This window comes from Scyliorhinus torazame, chromosome 3, assembly GCF_047496885.1.
Source record: "Scyliorhinus torazame isolate Kashiwa2021f chromosome 3, sScyTor2.1, whole genome shotgun sequence".
Taxonomy (NCBI): Eukaryota; Metazoa; Chordata; class Chondrichthyes; order Carcharhiniformes; family Scyliorhinidae; genus Scyliorhinus; species Scyliorhinus torazame.
Window position 1 is genome coordinate 131,752,136 of NC_092709.1, and position 22,522 is coordinate 131,774,657.

Sequence of the window (22,522 nt, forward strand, 5' to 3'; positions counted from 1 at the left end):
ACTTTCAAATATATATCCAGCTCTCTTTCGAAACCTCCTATGGAATCTGCCTTCACCACTCTCCCAGGCAGCGCATCCAAACCCCAACAACTCTTGTGGGTAAAGAAGTTTCTCCTCATCTCACTCCTAGCTCCCCTTCTGACCATCTTGAAATTGTGACGCCTAGTCACTGACATACCAGCTAGTGGAAACAGAATGTCCTTCATTACCCTGTCATAGGATCCCTACAGCGCAGAAGGAGGCCATTCGGCCCATCAAGTCTGCACCGACACTTCGCTAGAGCACTCTACCCATTTCCATCCACCCAGCCCTAACCCTATAACCTAACCCACACAATAAGGGGCAGTTTTATCATAGCCAATCCACCTAACCCGTATATCTTTGGACTGTGGGAAGAAACCGGAGCACACGGAGGAAACCCACACAGACACGGGGAGAATTATAATTCCACACAGACAGTGACCCAAGGCCTGAATTGAACCCAGGTCTCCGCCGCTGTGAGGCAGCAGTGCTGACCACTGTACCACCGTTGTTCATAATTGTGAACACCTCAATAAGGTCACCTCTTAATCTTCTCTTCTCAAGGGAGAACAAGCCCAATTTCTCGAATCCTTCCTTGTATCTAAAATTCCTCATTCCTGATATCATTCCAGTAAATCCCCTCTTCCTTCTCTCTCTCTCCCTCTCTCCCTCTCCCTCTCAGGTTAGAACATCCTTCCTTAAATAAGGTGCCGAGAAGCAACACAATATTTCAAATGTGGTCTGACCAATGATTTGTAGAGGTGTAGCATCACTTCCTTGCTTTTATGCTCTATGCCTCTGTTTATAAATCCAAGGATGCTATAATCCTTCGTAACAACTGTTTCAACTTGCCTGGCCACGTTCAGAGAGTTATGCACTTGAACCCCAAGTGCTCCTGTATCCCCTCAAAGTTGTATCATTCAGCCTCTATTGTCTCCCCATGTTTCTTCTACCAAAATGCATTACCTCACATTTCTCTGCATTAAAATTCATCTGCCAGGTTTCTGCCCATTTGGCCAAATTGTAAATGTCCCTCTAAGTCACTCATGTTTCTGTTTCTGAAAATGAAACCCGGATTACTAAGCATTGTTTTATTTCCAATGAGATCTTAAATATTATATCTGTGTCATAAATACTATTTGAGCAACCAATTCAATAAACCTGGGGGACTAATTTATATTAATCAAGTAAGGAGACGACCAGAAGTCAATCTTTACTCAGTTTTACAATTTTTCACAAAGGGAGACTTTACACATGTACAGCTCCAAACTCTACAATCTCCCACCAGTGTCAATAAATGTCTTGATTTTATACTCCCGAGTCTACCAATATAACTAATTCCCAGCCTCTTAAAGCCTCTATTTTATATGTGCACATCCAATGAGTGCCTTCTAAATGTCTGCACTTTGTCTTAATTTATACAGTTAACAGCTATGGGTTTATCATTAGGAGTTTCTTGTACTGATGTCCCATTTTGATCTACTTTCTCATTTTCTACAGGCGATACCTTCACGCATGATGATCTGGTACGAAATGCGATTCATTACGTGCACAGTGGCACCTTGACAACTGAGGACAATATGCAAATCTTAGTCACAGATGGAGTTACTATGGCAACAACAATGTTGGAAGTTCATATCTCAGCGACAGATAGTGACGGACCTCGGCTTGCACCTGAATCTCTGTTGACTATTTCAGTGCCCGAGAAAAGCTTGAAAACTATAACAAGATCTCATCTGGCATACATTGTATGTTAACTCTTGTACTCTGATAGATAACTGGTTCTTTTTTAATTTATTGCACTCTGTTCTAAACACGTTTTCGGCACATTGGTTATACAATTATGTATATCACCTTTCCAGAAAAATAATGCATTCCTGCACTCTATTTTTCTGTGATGTGTGAGAAATAATACTTCTGTTGCAATGGCCATTATAAAACGTGCAGTAATGTTTGGTTGCCAAATATGAACAGAAAGCACATCTCTGCTTTGATTTTTTTTCCAGCTTGTGCCTTATTTCTGATATTTCACTTATGTTTGCAAATTCTTGATTTGTTTCAATCTAGTGTGTGTATTTTTCTTTTTGCTTTTTATCTTTCGCTTTTTGGCTTTTTAAAAAATGTTTTTATTCTCCATTTTCATTCAAAATTTACACCCCACCCACAAACAGTAAACGGTAACAAATACAAAATCAATCCCCTTAACAATAACAACGATCCCATCCTCCCAACAACCCAAACAACGGCCCACCGGTCAATATATGCATCCAATAAACCAAACCCTCCCACGGTGGAAACAAAAAACAAAGGAGAAAAAGAAAAAGGAGTCCGGGGCCACCCATGGTCACCATTAACCTGTAGAGTCCACTCTCTCCCCCCCCCCCCCCCCCCCTCACTCAACGCCATCCAACCTCTGAAAGAGTACCGTTCATGATACCCAAGAGTTGTAAACAGCCCCCCCCCCCCCTCTCCAACTCCTCCCGTTCACTGCCTCTTGTAAAACTCCTCCCCCCAACCTCGGTTCCTTCCCCCCAACTTTCCACCCCGGCTAGACCACTCGGACCCTGTTCTGCCAGGCTCCGATGGCCGCAGCCCCTCCCCCCACCTCACTCCCGTTCACTGGCCGGCTTAAACCGGCCAGCGTGGTGGCCCCCGCCCGGGTCCCTTTCTCCCTTGCCCGGCCCTAGGAAAGCCCAGAAATCCCCTTTTAGCACACAAACCCCGCATATCCACCTACACCCCAAAGAGCCCTCATTTCGAGTGAAAGTCTCATCACTTCCCTTGTCCAAATATATACAACATTGGCTCCTTTAGCCCCGACACTCGCACGCAGTGAAACAAAAAAGAAGAAAATACTGCCATGAGGTTACATCGGTACAAGACCATTTCTCAATTCTGCCTTCGCAAACTCCTCCTGCTTCCGCCATTCCAAAATAAAAGTCCTGAGCTTGTAAGTCACCCTCAGCTTCGCTGGATATACAATGCCCCACTGCACCCTGCTAACGTACAGTGTCCTCATCACCCAGTTAAAGGCAGCCCGCCTACTCGCCAGCTCCACCGTAAAGTCCTGGTATTCACATATACCAGCTCCAGCCCACTGCACCACCCGCTTCTGCTTGGCCCAGCACAGGACTGTACCTACGGAAGCACAGAGTCACTACCCTTGGTGGCTCACTTGCCTTTGGTACAGGCCTCCACAACCGATGAGCCTTATCCAGTTCATACTGGGAGGGATCCTCCCCCTCCCCCAATAGTTTTGACAGCATCGCGGCAAAATACGCAGTCGGCCTCGGTCCTTCAACTCCTTCGGGCAGCCCCACAATCCTCAAATTCTGTCGCCTAGATCTGTTTTCCAGGTCTTTCATTTTTCCTCGCAGATCCTTGTTAATCTCCATCACGTTCCACATCTCCTTCCCCATCGAGGTAAGTTGATCACCGTGCTGCAATAATGTCTCCTCCACTTCCTTCAGCGCCTCCCCTTGCTCCTGCACCTCTGCCACTACGCTCGCCACCGCTGTCGTCACCGGGGAAATCGCCTCCTCCACCAGCACACTCAAAACCTCCCTCATCTCCTTCCTCATTGTCTCCATGTATTTTGTAAACTGCCTTTCGAATTCCACAGCCATCACCATAGTTATTTCTTCAGCCACAAGCAATGCGGCCTCCCCTGGTGCTCCAGCCTCCATTTTCCTTGGTGACCCCGTGGTGACCTTTCCACTCCCCGATGGACCTTCAGCTGTTTTTTTTACGGCCGCTTTCTTGCTCACCCTCGAGTTTTTCCTTTACTGTGCCTTCACTGTGCCTTCTCCCTGCTTTTGCCGCCTCCGTGGACCCTGGGACCGGGCTTAAAGCCCCGAAAATGCCGTTCCAGAACGGGAGCCCTCCATTGTGCGGCTGCCTCCCGCCCGCAGTCACCAGAAGTCCGCTATTTGGCTTTTTCTATTACGTTTCATTTATTCAATTTTTGATTTTCATTCTTCTACTTTCTGAAAAAAAGCCCTTTGGTAAATGCACAATTCTGGGAAAGAACACATCACCTAAAACCCTCAGTTAGATTCCTACCTTGCAATCACTCCCAGGGTCCATTTTGGAGATCAGGGGCGAAATTCTCCCCAAACGGCGCGATGTCCGCCGACTGGCACCCAAAACGGCGCCAATCAGACGGGCATCGCGCCGCCCCAAAGGTGTGGAATGCTTCGCATCTTTGGGGGCCGAGCCCCAACATTGAGGGGCTAGGCCAGCGCCGGAGGAATTTCCACCCCGCCAGCTGGCGGAAACGGCCTTTGTTGCCCCGCCAGCTGGCGCGGAAATGACATCCCCGGGCGGCGCATGCGCGGGAGCGTCAGCGGCCGCTGACAGTTTCCCGCGCATGCGCAGTGGAGAGGGTCTCTTCCGCCTCCGCCATGGTGGAGACCGTGGCGGAGGCGGAAGGGAAAGAGTGCCCCCACGGCACAGGCCCGCCCGCGGATAGGTGGGCCCTGATCGCGGGCCAGGCCACCGGGGGGGCACCCCCCGGGGCCAGATCTCCCCGCGCCCCCCCCCAGGACCCCGGAGCCTGCTCACGCCGCCTTGTCCCGCCGTTCAAAAGGTGGTTTAATCCACGCCGGCGGGACAGGCAATTTATCGGTGGGACTTTGGCCCATCCGGGCCAGAGAATCCAGCGGGGGGGCCCGCCAACCGGCGCGCCCGATTCCTGCCCCCGCCGAATATCCGGTACCGGAGACTTCGGCAACCGGCGGGGGCGGGATTCACGGCAGCCCCCGGCGATTCTCCAACCCGGCGGGGCGTCGGAGAATGACGCCCCAGTTCATTTATTCACCTAATTAAAGCTGTGATTCACCAGAAATGCCCTTACTAATATTCTTTAATGCTATTTCTTAAATGCTTCCCTTTTGGGCAAACTACCCTATGCTTCCCCACCTAGCTCTGTAGCTTCATCCTAACAAATATGCTCATTGGAAGTGTCCAGACAGACATTTGCTTAGATTTCCTTTCTATTCACCAAGAGCAAAATAATCTTGTCCATTCTCTCAAACAGATAATCAGGCCAAGCTCACTCACTGTGTGAGAAAATGACAGGTGTTAATCCACATCCACACTTTTAACACATTTCTACATGAGCCCTCTATCGGATAATATTACACATACGTTAAAGCATTTTCCCACTTGTAATGTTGCTCTTCTTAGCCTTAGTTTTATTAGCTCTCATTATGTCACCTTTGCTCACGAGTCGCCAGGTATCTTTCTGATACCGCCACGTGATTCAAGCTCGAGTTATGATTAATAAGTCAGCACACCGCTTAGTAAGATTGAAATCAACGGTCATTTATTATATACAACAAGTAATGCTTACACAATAATGCTACTCTCTATATGGAAACCTACCACTACTGGCCAATACTTAACTTTAGGAAGGGCCCACCAGTTCAGGGAAATGAATGGCTTATCGGATCGGATCTGGCCCGCGGGATTCAAAAGGCTGATACGGGTCGATGGCTAGGAGTCTCTATCGGGTAGCAATCGCTGGAGTCAAACTTAAGCTTTCTGGTCGATGTTCTTGCGAACGTCGCGAGCAGGCGAAGAAGGGAGAGAGAGAGTGATCTGAACTTGGCCCCTCACTTTATAGGGTCCCGGGGCTTCCCGCCTCTCGGGGCGGCCCTTGACCCTGAGTCCCAAGTGATTGGACTTGTTCCCAATCACTGGGTTCGATATATCCAATAACGGGGCGATTCCTCGATCGGGGGGTGGTCGTTCACCTGTCTTTGTTTCGGCCACTGCAGGCGCCGACAGGTCTGGCCCGGCATTCAATTGCTAATATGTTGCAATTGTTCCCGGGGATAGCCGATTAAACTGCAGATGTCTGGGTTGATGTGCTGCTAATAGTCTTGAGTATCGATCTGGGCCGACTTCCCCAGAGCCGAATACGCTATTCTGTCTGCAGCTGTCCGTTTGTGTCCTGTTGCCTGCTTTTCCCATCAGCCTTTTCGGTTAGCCATTTTAAATCGGGTTTTGGCCAAATTAATAGGGAATCAGCCATTTTAGGTGGCTACAGTAAGCTGAAAGTTTTATGCAGTAGTTGTTGCATTAACATTCTTGGGTTTCCCAGAAATATTAACCTTTTCACAATTGAGTAATGGAAAATGATAAAACATTTTAAAAAGAAACCAAGTAGCTGAACATTTACCTTTTCTTCTCTAGGATAATAATTCTCCCGACAGTAAGATCCGGATTCAGTTGATATCTCTGCCCATGTATGGTATTCTCACTAACGGTGCTGAGGAGCTGTTGGAATTTTCAACTTTTACGATGGAAGATATTGATAACCAAAGAATTAGGTAAACTAGTTGAACATAATGTACTTTACAGGACATAAACAACATACTGGTTACATTTGTTTGTGCAAAAGAAGACCTTTGTGTTTCCGCCAAATTATAATTTTTAGTACTTTTCTGATTGACTTTAACTTAAAATCCAATCTGATGAATGATGTTAGATGTATATGTATATTCGTAGTCCAGCGTCCAAGTTAGTCAGTTAAAGAGGCAACCTTATTACAGAATTGTTGATAGAGCCTCCTCCCATCGTGATACTTGATGTGATAGGTTACCCTGGTGAGAATTTATAGAACACATTTTGAAAAAACACACACTTGACTCTGAATTCAGATTGTTGGATAAGAAATGAGTAATGCCACTGTTACAATAAAAATAGATGCATTTTATTATCAATTAGCATAATAGATGCTACTTCCTTTTATTCAATCAGTTAGAGGCTTCAAGTCATCAAGAAGACTGGACTAAATAACAAGAATGCCCAAGCATTTGCTTCCATGGTCCAGTAGCTCTAATGATGCTAATTTTCTATTTGTACAAAGAAATCTTGTGCAACAACAAATTTCACTGCTGTTGAACACAAATTCAAATCTGCAGTTGCATTGGCACCATCTGTGCAATGACATTTTAATCATTGTAAGAAATCTTACATCACCAGGTTAAAATCCAACAGGTTTGGTTCGAATCACTAGCTTTTGGAGCACAGCTCCTTCCTCAGGTGAATAAGGAAGGAAGGAGCTGTGCTCCGAAAGCTAGTGATTCGAAACAAACCTGTTGGACTTTAACCTGGTGTTGGAAGACTTCTTACTGTGCTCACTCCAGTCCAACGCCGGTATCTCCACATCATTTTAATCATTAAGGGTCATTTTCACTTTTCAGGTGGGATCAAAAAAATCCGAGCAAGGGGGTGGAACAGGGAAGGCTGCATATGGAAATTGAGTAGAGTTTGTAACGTGTCGCAAACCTGTACTTTTCTATCCACTCACTCAGTCAAAATTGCCCCCATTATACGTTGGTGCATCATGATAAAACAGATGCAAAATTAGTGGCAAATGAAATTTTAAACACAAGACATTGTCCAACATCTACTTCTAAAACTCAAGTGAAGTCACACTTCAGAATGTCACATGTGCAAAATGTGTGTGGCTTTCACACTGGCACTAATATCAAATTTAAGTCGACTTTTAACGTCACAAAAAATCTCTCCAAAACAGGGGCAAAATTCTCCCCAAACGGCGCGATGTCCGCCGACTGGCGCCCCAAACGGCGCCAATCAGACGGGCACCGCGCCGCCTCAAAGGAGCGGAATGCTCCGCATCTTTGGGGGCCGAGCCCCAACATTGAGGGGCTAGGCCGACGCCGGAGGAATTTCCGCCCCGCCAGCTGGCGGAAACGGCCTTTGTTGCCCCGCCAGCTGGCGCGGAAATGACATGTCGGGCGGCGCATGCGCGAGAGCGTCAGCAGTCGCTGAACGTTTCCCGCGCATGCGCAGTGGAGGGAGTCTCTTCCGCCTCCGCCGTGGTGGAGACCGCGGCGGAGGCGGAAGGGAAAGAGTGCCCCCACGGCACAGGCCCGCCCGCGGATCGGTGGGCCCCGATCGCGGGCCAGGCCACCGTGGGGGCACCCCCCGGGGTCAGATCACCCCGCGCCCCCCCAGGACCCTGGAACCCGCCCACGCCGCCTTGTCCCGCCGGTAAAGAGGTGCTTTAATTTACGCCGATGGGACAGGCAATTTATCGGCGGGACTTCGCCCCATCCGGGCCGGAGAATCGAGCGGGGGGGGGCCCGCCAACCGGCGCGGCGCGATTCCCGCCCCAGCCGAATCTCCGGTGCCAGAGACTTCGGCAACCGGCTGGGGCGGGATTCACGGGATTCTGCCGGGTCGGAGAATGACGCCCCAGATGTTTACTTACATGCCAAATGTAAAAGTGAACCCCTGTAGTGGGTGTGGGTGATTTACATTTTGAAATGTTATCAGCATCCAACACAAAGAAAGGGCATGTGTTAAAATCCTGAACATCTTTGACAGACAATGTCACCTGTTTGATCCCTTGAATTATAGATTCCCTACAGTGCAGAAGGTGGCAATTCGGCCCATCAAGTCCACAACGGCCCTTCGGATGGGCACTCTGCCCATTTATACTCTCCTGTCTACCCCGCCCTATCCCCGTTACCCTACTTGTCCTGCACATCCCTCGACACTAAGGGGCATGGCCAATCCACCTAACCTGCACATCTTTGGATTGTGGGGGGAAACTGGAGCACCCGGGGGAAACCTACCGAGACACGGAGAGAACGTACAAACTCCACACAGACAGTCACACAAGGCCAGAATTGAACCCGGATCTCTGGAGCTGTGAGGCATCAGTGCTAACCACTGTGCCTCTGCTCCATTTAAAAGGTAGCAATAAGCAGAACTTGCATTTGTGGGATGGAAGAATTTGAAGTTGACTATTAGTGAGAGGCTAAAACGGGGTGGTTGATTTGAATATGCAAAACCATGATGGCCAGGATTTTGCGTCCCTGATTGGATTTGTTTATTGTCGTATGTACCGAGGTACAGTGAAAAGTTTGTTCTGCGAGCAGCTCAAAACAGATCATTCCGTACCTGAAAAGAAAATACATAGGGCAAATATAAAATATATAATGTAAATACAAGATTCCATGGTCACCTTACGCTGTGACTCTAGCTTGGTCTGATATTGTCTCTTGGCATCCATGATGACTTTGCGGAGGTCGTACCTGGACTTCCTGTATATGTCAGGGTCGCCTGACTTGATCGTCTCAGACCTGGCCTTCAGTAGGGAGTCAATCTCCTGATTAAGCCACGGTTTCCGGTTGGGGAACGTACGTACTACTTTCTCTGACACGCAGTCTTCTGCACATTTGCTGATAAAGTCTGTGACGGCCGTGGCATACTCGTTTACGTTGATCGCTGAGTTCTTAAATATGGACCAGCCCACTGCCTCCAAGCAGTCACGTAGGCACCCTTCTGTTGCCTCGGACCAGCACTGCACAACCTTCTTAACTGGATTCTCCCTCTTAAGTTTCTGCTTGGGAGAAGGAGCATCTTCTTATGGTCCGATTTTCCGAAGTGCGGTCGGGGGTAGGCGCCCTTGATTTTTGTGTAGCAGTGGTCACGAATGTTGGCGCCCCTGGTGGGATAGGATATGTGTTGGTGGTACAGTGGCAGTACACTCTTGAGGTTGGCCTGGTTGAAGTCCCCGGCCACGATGATCAAAGCTTAATTATAGCCATGTACAATTCGTCCAGCGCCTTCTTCACTTCCACCTGGGGTGGGATGTAGACCGCGGGCGAAAATGGCAAAATCTTGCAGAGCCGAAAAAGAGATTCACACTGACATGATCTTGTGCTATGATTGTCCCGCCCCCCACCAGTGATGTAATTTAAATACGTTTTAATATTATTTGGGGCTTCCCTGCTGGATCACACCCACAATTTTCTCTTTATTCCACCCCACCTTGCCGGGTTTTACAAGAGGTCTGGGCCAACTAAAGGGACGATCCTTTAAAACAGAGATGAGGAGGAATTTCTTCAGCCAGAGGGTGGTGAATCTGTGGAACTCTTTGCCACAAAAGGTTGTGGAGGCCAAATCACTGAGTGTCTTTAAGACAGAGATAGATAGGTTATTGATTAATAAAGGGCACATTAAGAAGTTTTACAACACCAGGTTAAAGTCCAACAGGTTTGTTTCGATGTCACTAGCTTTCGGAGCGCTGCTCCTTCCTCAGGTGAATGAAGAGGTATGTTCCAGAAACATATATATAGACAGATTCAAAGATGCCAGACAATGCTTGGAATGCGAGCATTAGCAGGTGATTAAATCTTTACAGATCCAGAGATGGGGTAACCCCAGGTTAAAGAGGAGTTCCATCCAACCATCAGACTCACCATGGACTACTCTCCAAAATCAGTTGCATTCTTGGACACAAGTGCTGTAGCCCACTGTGGATTTATCCTGAATCTATCCAAGAGGTATTATTGATAGATTCTGTTTCTGTCCTATAAAATTATGATGATCCCAAGGCACTATTAACCATCAGTCACTGCTTTGAAGTGAAATTTACTTTCTTAATAATCTAAATCTGAACCATCATTAGGCTTGATGTAAACATCGTCACAATGCAAAGTCTGTAGAATGCTGAGTAATATATATATGATGTGGAGATGCCGGCGTTGGACTGGGGTGAGCGCAGTAAGAAGTCTTACAACACCAGGTTAAAGTCCAACAGGTTTGTTTCAAACACTAGCTTTCGGAGCACCTGAGGAAGGAGCAGTGCTCCGAAAGCTAGTGTTTGAAACAAACCTGTTGGACTTTAACCTGGTGTTGTAAGACTTCTTACTTTAATATATATATATTATATATACCAGAAATTTGTAGTTAATAACTGTTAAACTAATATCTTTGATGATGCTCACTATTTGCTCACTTATTTATCTAAACAGATACACTACAGACTTTGACACCGATGATCAACCCATCACTGATATTTTCCATTTTACTGTCTATGACGTTGATAACAACCGCCTTGACAACCAAATGTTTACCATTACCATCACCACTGCCAGGGACTACTCACCACTTGTTAACGTCAGGGATGAAGTCACTGTAAGTATAGAGAACATCGATGCGTTGATTCTGTACCAGACGTGAACAATGACCCTAATTTTAACTCTGTGAGTGAGTTAAAATAGGGTCTGGCATACCTGTTAACTTCATATGCACATTTCACAAGTGAGTGAATTTTCTTCCTGATGTAACTCAATGTGCAGCTCAAAGAGCTGTTAAGACAGAAGAAAATGTTCACTTTTATCTCTCAGCGCAGAGCTTAACTTTAGTGATGCTGACACAGGACTACATTTTGATCCAAGTAGTGTTGTCTAATGATTTGAGGGCAAAATTGAAGTTTATTTTGCTCATCTCTTAGCCAATATTTTCAGGTTTGGGTTTTGTGCCCTAAGGCATCATATTGACTCAGGTGGCAATTGGGCATCATAAACAAATGTTTGGCTCTTCATGTGTACTAATAGGGACATACACCCCCCCGGAAATGCCTTCAGGTACATGCAGGTAAGGGCGTTTGTAAGACGGCAGGTGAGGGAGTTCCCGCTGCTTCCAGGATAGGGTGCTCTCGGGGGTGTGGGTTGGAGAGGGCAGGGTCTCGGCGATCTATCAGGAGATGCAGGAGGAGGAGGAGACCTCGGTGGAGGAGCCAAAGGGTAAATGGGAGGAGGAGATTGGGGAGGAGATAGACGAGGGTGCGTGGGCGGAAGCCCTGGGTAGGGTTAATTCTTCCTCCTCTTGCGCCAGGCTTAGCCTGATACAATTTAGAGCGCATATGACAGGGATGAGGCTGAGCAGGTTCTTTGGGGTGGAAGACAGGTGTGGGAGGTGCTCGGGGAGCCCAGCAAATCATACCCACATGTTCTGGGCGTGCCCGGCGCTGGTTGGATATTGGAGGGGTATTGCGAGGATGGTGTCTAAGGTGGTGAACACCCGGGTTAAGCCGAGCTGCGGGTTAGCACTATTTGGGGTATCGGATTAGTCGGGAGTGCAGGAGGCGAAAGAAGCCGGTATTCTGGCCTTTGCGTCCCTGGTAGCCCGGTGGAGGATTCTGCTACAGTGGAAAGATGCGAGGCCCCGAGCGTGGAAGCCTGGATCAGCAACATGGCAGGGTTCATTAAGTTGGAGGGGGTCAAATTTGTCTTAAGAGGGTCTGTGCAAGGGTTCTTCAGGCGGTGGCAACCGTTCCTAGACTTTCTAGCGGAGCGTTAGGAGGTGGTCAGCAGCAGCAGCAACCCAAGGGTGGGGGAGGGGGGGGGTGTACCTTGTGTTTTCTACTGTGTTTTCTACTGAATTCGTGATGTAGTTGTAAGATGTTTATTTATGCGTTCTTTGTTTTTCTTTTTTCTGTAAGGTTAAATATGTAAAAATTTGAATTAAAATATTTCTTAAAAAGAAATAGGGACATACACCTGTTTAAGAGCCTTCTCTGAAATTGGTTAAAGACTTGGTGGAACATGTGCTGCACGAGCACTAACTGGTTTATCAGACAGTACAGTGGTCTACTTAGCATTCGTTAAAGGAAATCTGTAATCCTGGAAATCTATATTAGTAAACTTTTTATATCTAAATGTGAGGCGAAGAGAAGTAAAGTGTTAGCTCCAGCTGCACAGGAATACTGTAATTTGCTGTTGGCCCACACCCATCCTTCCCTTCTGGTTTATCTTTGCCCTCCCACTCACCCAACCTACTTTTTTATTTATTCATTCAAGGGATGTGGACTTTGCTGGCTAGGCCAGCATCATTGCCCATCCCTAATTGCCCTTGAGAAGGTGGTGATGACCTGCCTGCTTGAACCGCAGCTGTCCATGTGGTGTAGGTTCATCCACATTGCTGTTAGGGAGGGAGTCCCAGGATTTTGACCCAGCAAAGATTAAGGAACGGCAATATATTCCAAGCCAGGATGTTGAATGGCTTGGAGGGAAACTTCCAGATAGTGGTATTCCCATGTATCTGCTGCTCTTATCCTTCTAGATGGTGGTGGTCGTGGGTTTGGAAGGTGCTGCCTGAGGAGCCTTGGTAAGTTCCTTCAGTGCATCTTGTAGATGGTGCATACTGTTGCTACTGTGTGTTGGTGGTGGCAGGAGTGAATGTCTGTGGAAGGGATGCCAATCAAGTGGGCTTCTTTGTCCTGAATGATCTCAAGCTTCTTGAGTGTTGTTGGAGTTGCACTATCCAGCTAAGAAGAGAGTATTCCATCACACTCCTGACTCCTGCCTTGTAGATTGTGGACAGGCTTTAGAAAGTCAGGAGATGAGTTACTCACTGCAGGATTCCTAGCCTCTGACCTGCTCTTGTAGCCACAGTATTTATAAAATAGTCCAACTGTGTTTTTGGTCACAAAGGCCACCACAGCCATTTGAGCATACAGATTTTGCACCACACCTCACTGGCATCCACAGCTCACTAGTTTCATGTGAACCAATTTCAAATGGTCTTGGGCTGACTTGGTTGGGTACGTTTGCAGTCATACTGACCTTTTCATGTTCATAGGCCAGTACCAATCAAACCCAACTACTGTTTGTGTAATTTAAGTAGCCTCTATTTAGATTCCAAAGGAGTGTCCATAACTACAGAACATGCAACATATATTGAAACTACTAATTTCACTTGGAATGAGTATGCTCTGTTGTTTTTAAAATAAATAATTAAATAACGCTCAATGTGACGTTATAACTTCATCGGGTGTTTTATGATCTGTGTCTTTGGGGTTCAGCTACTTGATTGGTCTGAAAGCTCTGGATGGTCTGTGATTCCCCACAAGAGTTAATTCCCAATATTGAATTCTGTAAGGTGGGAACTGCTGGATTAAGGAGAGAAGCACAGTGTTTGATGGCAAAGACTTTGGGTCATAATGGCACAACCCATGACCGCTACAACCAAGTGGCCTTTCTGAAGGCTTGGGATCAGGTCTGCAGTTTTTCTCTGTCCTGCAAAGATGAATGGAGAGAGAAGGAACTGGAAAAAACTGACACCACTTAGCCCACTGAAACAATAATATGAAGTGTCAGTCACCATATGGTGTATTTCATAAATTATATTTGTAGTGATATGCATCACTGTATATACACAAGGGGTTAATGTAAATACACTACAACTAAGTAACCACTAGAGGGAGCACCAGAGATGTCATGACATGCAGACACGCAATCAATGGGTCATTAGAACAGGATACAACCAATGGGTAATTAGGACACCCAGAGGTGGCATTGCCATAAGGGGGCACTACACGACCCCTATAAAAAGGACAAGGCACACAGGCTCTGCCTCTTCCACCGGCAGAAACCTAGAGAGTAGGACAGGGTTGATTAACAGCAACATCACGCCCTAGCACGTGGTCAAGAGCAAGCTTATAAAGTTAGCAGAATAGACTGAGTTACTAGAGGCAGATTAGAGAGAGTCGAACTCATTTAGGAGCATTGTTAATCGTTCAATAAATACGTTAAACTTATCTCCGAGTCTGGAGCATCTTTCAGCAGAGCCTACATCAAGTGGCTGCTTATGTTACTAGCAATAACATAACACAACAATACTTTTATTTTGGTTGCAGGTGGAAGAAGGAGGAAGAATACTGCTGTCGTCTCACAGTATCCTTGCAACAGATCCAGACACCCCAGAGAAGGATCTGTTAATAAAGATAACCACTGCACCCACGTTTGGCTACATCGAAAATCTGAAAAGAGGTATTGCACTCACCTTCTGTAACCATAAATTTAAATGAGGGAACTGAAGATAGATGTTTTCTCCTTTGAACATATGAAAAATGATGAATAAGAAGTAATCTACTGGTCCATTCTGCCTGTCTCGCACAACACATACACTCACCAGCACACCTGGAAGCCATGTAATCTCTTGGGAGAGGCAGAAAGCCCAGATTTTACTGTCAAGTGTAGTGATATAATGAAGTAACCAAGACTAATACTGTGTTGTCTTGTTCCTGGCACTGACAGGCATTTAGTTCCATTAGCACTAGCTGAAGTGTGCTTTGGATAATGAGCAGTACACAGCTTGCTCAGTGTTGATCCTTAGTGGAGGGTGACAAGAGAATGGGATATAGATTAAAAAGCACAGCTTGTTCCTTTAAGTTGTCGACAGCCATCAAACAGCAGGACCTGTAAAATGGTTGGGCAAATACCGTAGGTTGAATAAGTTATTTGTAATATACTTATGAAACTAAGCAAACTTGATTCTAGGGTGAGTCAATGAGATCGATTGGAGGAACATTTTAAAAGATAAAATGTTAACTCCTTATTTTGCATTTCAATCTCATGTTAATTATTTATTCTGCAAGAAATTTAAAAACTGCAAACATTTTGCCATATGCCATGTTCATGTGGCAGAAATCACAATCTTCAATATTAGTTTGATATAATTTTTGAAAATAAATATGACGTTCAGTTTGTGATATTTTAGCAGCACACGACTAACCAGCTGATTGCAAAATGTATCTGCGCATCAAAGCATGAGCTTCAAGTTAACTATCTTCCCTTATCATTCGCTTCCCCTTGCACTATTAAATTAGATTATTAAATTGAATCTGTCTGTGCGAAATATGATTTTGCTTTAGCTTTATGTTGTGTTTTAATAAATATTATCAATAAAACATTTTTCAATTACCTGCTGAGTAAGTATGTGTCTGAGCCCATTGCAGCAATTTCTCTTTGATCAGTACTTGGATGTCCATTTTAAATACCAATACATGCAGGCAGAGGTGACACTGCTGGGAGAGAAAAGAGAGCTTCATATGTTTTGTTAACTTCATTGTTTAAGAATGTACTAATTTAATATATATGCTTCAGCTATACAAATTCCTTTGTAGACCATACCTAGAGTATTGTGAGCCCTTCTGAGCATCACACCATTAGAAGGATGTATTGACCTTGGAGGAGTACAGTGTAAATTTACCAGAATAATGCTTGGACCCCAAGGGCTTAATTACAAGGAAATATTAAACAAACTTAAGGGGCGTGATCAAACAGCTTCGAGACACCCGACATGGTGACACGGCGAGACCGTTAAATGGTGCGAGAGGCCATTTGTGAGCTCTGAACACCTCGCGGGACCTCACGATCTCATTTAAATATGGTGCCACCCAATTCTCCAGAGGCCCAAGATTGAGCGTCCGTCACTGGAAGACCTCACTATGGTGCTGTTTAACACTGGTCCACAGAAACGTGGACCAGGCATAATGGCACCTAGGGGAGTCTCCCAGACCATTGGAGGCCCCCAGGGTGGTCAGGAGCAGGGGAGGGTGGCATCCTGACTCTCCCTCTGGCACATAGGCATCTTGGCACTGCCAGCCTGGCACATTGGCACTGCCACTCTGGCTCTGCCAAGGTGCCTGGATGTCACTGCCAGGCTTGCAGGGACACTTCCAGGGTGTCTGGGTGGCAGTGCCTGGGTGTTAGGGTGGCACTGCCAAGGGACGGGGCCTGAGGGGGACCATGCCCATGAAACGTGGATGAGGGGGAATCTGAGGGTACAGGAAAATGGCAAGATCAATGTGCATTGGAGAAAACCTGGGCGGATCGTCCGTCCCGCCACCTCAGTTTTCTGGTCCGGTACACCCTCATGGGCAGCGGGATTCTCCATCTCGTTAGCCGGCCAATGGGGTTTCCCATTGTGGGCAGCCCCATGCCGTCAGGAAATCCCTGGGCGTGGGTGCGCTGCCAGCGCAATGGAGAATCCGAACAGCGGAAAATCCAGCCCCCTATGTTTCTATACCACTTCATTCTTCTTCTAATATTTGAGTTTCAGAAATACCCAAGTAGAATCAAATGCAATTAGAATGATCAATTTTTGAATATTTAGAATAAAATATTAAAATGGCCCAGGAAAAAGAAGGTGCATGCTGGGGTGGTTAAGCGGGTAAATATTTAAAATAAAATATTATAAATAGAAGAGTGTAGCAGCGTGCATGCAATTAGTGGTATGTAAGGCTATGTATGTGTGTGCTATAGTTGAAACATCAATGAAATAATCTGTTTCACGTGAAGAGTTTAAAGTGCCTTCGTGCAGTTAAACCCTACATTCTCCATTTTGAAACCGTTTCATTTCAATTCTAATTCAATATGAGCATTTGCAGATCTAAACCTTACAGTAGAGAGAAATATATCAGAAAAAGCCTGACCGTACCAGAGATCTATATTTATTGGATAGTTTTCAAAACTAGGCCATTTTGCTTTTATACCAGCCTCAACCATCAAACCCGGCCACAAAACCCCTCCCATCCCTCAGAAACCACCCATTCACCCGCCTACCATCCCGGTGTACGTTTTCTTTTTCCTGGGCCATTTATTGCAGTAATAAATTGTAGGCACAAATTCACTGGAAAGATGGGACAGTTTTACCTTTAATAAGCCTTTTTTTTCAGTGCATCGTAATAACGTGTGAACTAGTGAGTTAACACATCAGTTTCTGCCCAAAATGAACAGAGTACTTAAACAGAAATGCTATAACCAGTAGTGAAATTGGCGCCAATGCAACAGTTATAATGTTTTGGCCAATAAAAGCTGTTTTAAGTATGTAAATATTGTGGACTGTACTGAATATAGCCAGCTTTGATCTGTCCAGACGAGAGAATGGGATCAGCCGGTTGGGTTGATTTTTAACTATATAATGTCCAGAACATATTTGTGATTAATTCCTAAGCTGTCAGTTAATTGTGATTTTGTATTTGGTTCTATTGACAGAAGGAAGAACCGATCAAGCTGTCATCATCAGTCCTGATGTGCCCTTCTCCGTGCAGGATATTCTCGACAATAATGTTTACTATGTGCAGAGTGTACATCGCAATATTGAGCCGATTTCAGATGGCTTTGACTTCTATGTAACCGATGGTATTATTCAGTCTCCAGTGTACCACTTCAACATTATAATACTGGTAATAAACTTTCCCTTTGTTTTTATTGCATTTTGAACACAGCATTCTATATCTGGTCTAACCAAGGTTCTATACAAGTGTAACAGGACTTCACTGCTTTTCAATTTTAGCCCTCTAAAAATGAACCTCTGTGGGTTTTCTTTGCTCCATTAACTTGCATTACTATTTTCATAGAGGTGTATTTGTATCTAAAGACCCTTCTGCTCCTCTCCTCCAGTAAGTTTCTATTTCCATATTTTATCTACCAAAATGCACGACCTCACACCTCTGAGCCCTTTAGCTGAAACGAGCTACCCAACTCAATACAGGGAAGATGGATATCCTTCTAAGACATCTAGGAGGAGGAAATTCACCAAGTCTTGGCGGCTTCATTCTTCTTCACCCAGGGGCCAAAACTGCTCTCCAGCCCAAACCTCCAGTACTACCAAATAATAGACCTTCCACAATTTATTTTACTCATCTCAATCCTTCCGGATCAAGGGCCATTTTGTAATTTTCCCAGACCATACACTTTCTACAATACATGGAGAGAATTATTTATAATTCCTAAACAAAATCGAACTCCCATTGCTTCTAGATCCAGTCACTGCATGGAAAGAGAAACAGGCCACTTAGTCCTTCCATAGAATCCCCACAGTGCAGAAAGAGGTCATTCGGCCCAGCAAGTCTGCACCGACCCTACGAAAGAACACCCTACCTTGGCCCACTTCCCAGCCCTATCCTCATAACCTCACCTAACTATACACACACGACTGTGTGGCAAAATTTGGCTCCAACTCCATCTACAAGTTTGCTGATGACATGACCGGACTGGGTCAGATCGCAAACAGCGATGAGCCAGAGCACAGGAGAGAGATAGAGAATCTAGTGGAATGGTATAATGACAATAATCTCTCCCTCAACATCAGCAAAACTAAGGAGCCGCTCATTGATTTCAGCAAGTGAAGTATCGTACACACCCCTGTCTGCATCAATGGTGCCAAAGTGGAAATGGTTGACAGCTTCAAATTTCTAGATGTGCACATCACCAACAATCTGTCCTGGTCCACCCACGTCGCGCTATGACCAAAAAAGCACAACAGCACTTATACTTCCTCAGAAAACTAAGGGAATTCAGCATGTCCACATTGACTCTTACCAATTTTTACAGATGCATCATAGAAAGCATCCCATCTGGCTGCATCATAGCCTGGTTTGGCAACTCCTTGGCCCAAGACCCTAAGAATCTACAGAGAGTCATGAACGCAGCCCAGTCCATCATGCAAACTCGCCTCCTAACCATTGATTCTGATTTTGCAGAGCTGAGAGTCATGTAAAATACCTGGCTCCTTTATACTGTAATTATGGACATACAGTACTGAGTTACATGGAATCAGTAGCACAGGAACAGGCCATTTGGCACAACTGATCCATGTCTGTGTTTACGTTTCCTACACGTTTCTTCCAACCTCTTTCTATCTAACTCAATGCATAATGTATTCCTTTCTCCTTCATGTGTTTATTTAACTTGCCTTTAAATGTATCCATGTTATTCGCCTCAGCTATTCTCTATGATAATGTGTTCCACACTCTAACCACCTTCTGCATAAATATGTCCTCCTGAATTCCTTTTTGGATTTATTCGTGGTTATCTTGTATTTCCGACCCTTCGTTTTGGTCTCTCACACAAGTAGAAACATAAGGCAGAATTTAATTCAAGCAACAGGGGCCTCCCTGCAGGCTGGCGATCTGGTGAGCGACCCTCGTTGTCTCAATTTGGAGAAGGTCCGACATATTAAGTGCCACTCAGACCTTCCCTGAGGTCCCAGATGGGGACACCCCACCCACCTGGAGTTGCAAGCCAATCAGAGGCCAACAACTCTTCATTTCTCAGCAACGGCACTTGGTAGGCAGTGGCTGCTGCCTGTACTACACCCAATTGTATTGTGTGTGCAAGCCGATTGCTGCTAACTGTTAATATTATAGAATTTATTCTACATATACATTTTATCAGAAGGCCAGAAATGAATTTGTTTTCTCTGTTTCTCTCACCAGCAAAAGAATGATGAACCACCCAAGATGAGTGTCGAAACTGTGCAAGTAAAGGAAGGAACGGGTGTTGTGATTAGAAACACCTCCCTTAGTCTCCAGGACCAGGACACACCAGAGAATGAACTGGTTTTAAGAGTGACCAAAAAACCCAGCCACGGTAAGTCCAGCAATAGATTTCAGTTAGCAATTCGACAGGGAATTTGAGAGTTGAATCACTGGGGAGGTCTTGGTTAAAGGCCCCCAGTCAAGCTGGCTTAACCTTAAAATTCTCAACCTTGGTCAGAATTTTATTGAAAGGTAAGTTGTGCTGCCAGGGCCTAAAGTGCCACCTGGACCCGCAAGAGTTGCAGCAGGGGGACTTCCGGTTGCGGCGATGCGGAGCTAAGCCACACATTTCGGCAGCTCCCGCTAGAACGGACTTTTGGGCTCTCCGGAGGAGCCCCAATGGAAATATTTTGACCAAATCCTGTGTGGGAAGGTGAAGTAAGGTCCCCCTTCCGTCGTGTATGGAGGGGACTAGAAGTGGAGCGACGGAAAAAGAGGCTTTGGAGCAGCGGCAGAAACGGGGGGGGGAAAAACAAGATGGTGGAGGGCGGAGATCGAGCAGCATGGGGGCCGGACCAGCAGGAGTTTGTCAGGCGCTGCGTGAAGGAGCTTAGAAAGGAGGTGCTGGCGCCAATGCTGTTGGGGATCGAGGGGTTGAAGGCGACCCAGAAGGCCCAGGCGGTAGAGCTCCGAGAGGTGAAGGACAAAACTAACGAGAACGAGGACGAGATCTTGGGCCTGGCGGTGAAGATGGAGGCGCACGAGGCGCTGCACAAGCGGTGGGCCGAGAGATTCGAGGTCCTGGAGAACAGGTCGCGGAGGAAGAATCTCCGGATTCTGGGTCTCCCTGAAGGAGTGGAGGGGGCTGATGCCAGGGCATATGTAAGCACAATGCTCCATTCGCTGATGGGTACGGAGGCCTCTCCGAGCCCCCTGGAGCTAGAAGGGGCTCACCGGGTCCTGGCGAGGAGACCCAAGGCTGGCGAGCCGCCCAGGGCGATAGTGGCGAGGTTCCATCGTTTCGCGGACCGAGAGAGTGTCCTGAGATGGGCCAAGAAGGAGCGGAGCAGTAGATGGGAGAACGCGGTGATCCGAGTCTACCAGGACTGGAGCGCGGAGGTGGCAAAGAGAAGAGCTGGCTTCAACCGGGCCAAGGTGGTGCTGCATAAAAAAAGGGTGAGATTCGGAATGCTGCAACCAGCGCGACTGTGGGTCACTTATCAGGACCGACACCACTATTTCGAAACGCCAGAAGAGGCTTGGACCTTTATCCAAACGGAAAAATTGGACTCGAACTGAGGGACTGTGGATGTGGGGGAGATGTTGACTGTATACAGGGTTGTAAATATGGGTAAAGAATGTTTCACGGGTGGGACGATGGATGGGGATGGGGGAAGAGTTTTTGATGGGGGGACAGTGAGGAATGTGGGCGTCGGTGCTGGAGGGAGTTGAGACTCGGGGATGGGGGAATTGGGATAAGGCCGCAACAGGAGCTGCGCCACAGGGGGCGGGGCTGGCTCAGGAAAGCGTGGGCTTTTCCCCGTGTTAGGGAGGGGGGGTGATGGGGGAGCGCAAGGAGGAGGAGGGATTTCCACACGGGAGGGGTCAACGGGAAGGCGGGGGAAGCCGGGGTCAGCAGGAGTCAGCTGACTTACGGAGGTATTATGGGGGGGGGGGCAAAAGAGCTAGATTTGGATCTATGGGGAAGGGGGGGACAATAGCGTTGCTGCTGCATTGACCGAGGGGGAACTGAAAATGGAAGAGGTGGTCGGGGCGGGGGTTCCCCGTCTGGGGGACTGGAGGGTGCGGGAGACGCGGGCATGGGACTGGCCTAAAATAGGAGATGGATAGTCAGGGGGGGGGGGGGGTAGCCCCCCAATCCGGCTGATCACGTGGAATGTGAGAGGCCTAAATGGGCCGGTTAAGAGGGCCCGAGTGTTCGCGCACTTAAAGGGACTGAAGGCAGACGTGGTCATGCTTCAGGAGAGACATCTGAAGGTGGCAGATCAGGTCAGGTTAAGGAAGGGATGGGTAGGACAGGTGTTCCATTCGGGGCTGGATGCGAAGAATAGAGGGGTGGCAGTACTGGTGGGGAAGCGGGTGTCGTTTGAGGCCAAGAACATAGTAGCGGACAATGGAGGCCGATACGTGATGGTGAGCGGTAGGTTGCAGGGGATGGGGGTGGTATTGGTAAATGTATACGCCCCGAATTGGGACGATGCTGGATTCATGAAACGGATGTTGGGGCGTATTCCGGACTTGGAGGTAGGAAGCTTGATAATGGGGGGGGGGGGGGGGGATTTCAACACGGTGTTGGACCCAGCACTGGATCGCTCCAGATCTAGGACTGTTGATTCCCAAATTTCTTTCTCCGTCAGTCTGGCCTCAATAAAAGTCGAGGTGGATTTGCAAGTAAAAAGAAGTTATTTTATTCAGCTTGCAAGCTACCTAGTCCACAGTGATACAGACAACATGTTGCTGTCTGCAGTCCCGGGAACTAAGTGAAGGTCCCAGACAAAGAGATCAGTACTCATACATTCAAATGGCATCAAGTTTCACATACTCGACACCCATAGGTCATCCTATGTCCCTCCTGACTTGTTTGATCTATCCTGATTGGCTCAC

At 46.8% G+C, this 22,522-nt stretch overlaps 1 protein-coding gene across 2 annotated transcripts in view; it reads left to right on the forward strand.

Annotated features, from left to right (window-relative positions):
• Window positions 1-22,522, forward strand: part of fras1 (Fraser extracellular matrix complex subunit 1) — a 714,708-nt gene that overhangs the window by 529,527 nt on the left and 162,659 nt on the right. For both annotated transcript variants that reach the window (XM_072496214.1, XM_072496215.1), the window contains 6 exons: window positions 1,522-1,769; window positions 6,220-6,356; window positions 10,821-10,983; window positions 14,489-14,621; window positions 17,631-17,821; window positions 19,856-20,009. In XM_072496214.1, coding sequence (XP_072352315.1) covers window positions 1,522-1,769; window positions 6,220-6,356; window positions 10,821-10,983; window positions 14,489-14,621; window positions 17,631-17,821; window positions 19,856-20,009 — 1,026 coding nt within the window. The remainder of the gene's footprint in view (window positions 1-1,521; window positions 1,770-6,219; window positions 6,357-10,820; window positions 10,984-14,488; window positions 14,622-17,630; window positions 17,822-19,855; window positions 20,010-22,522) is intronic.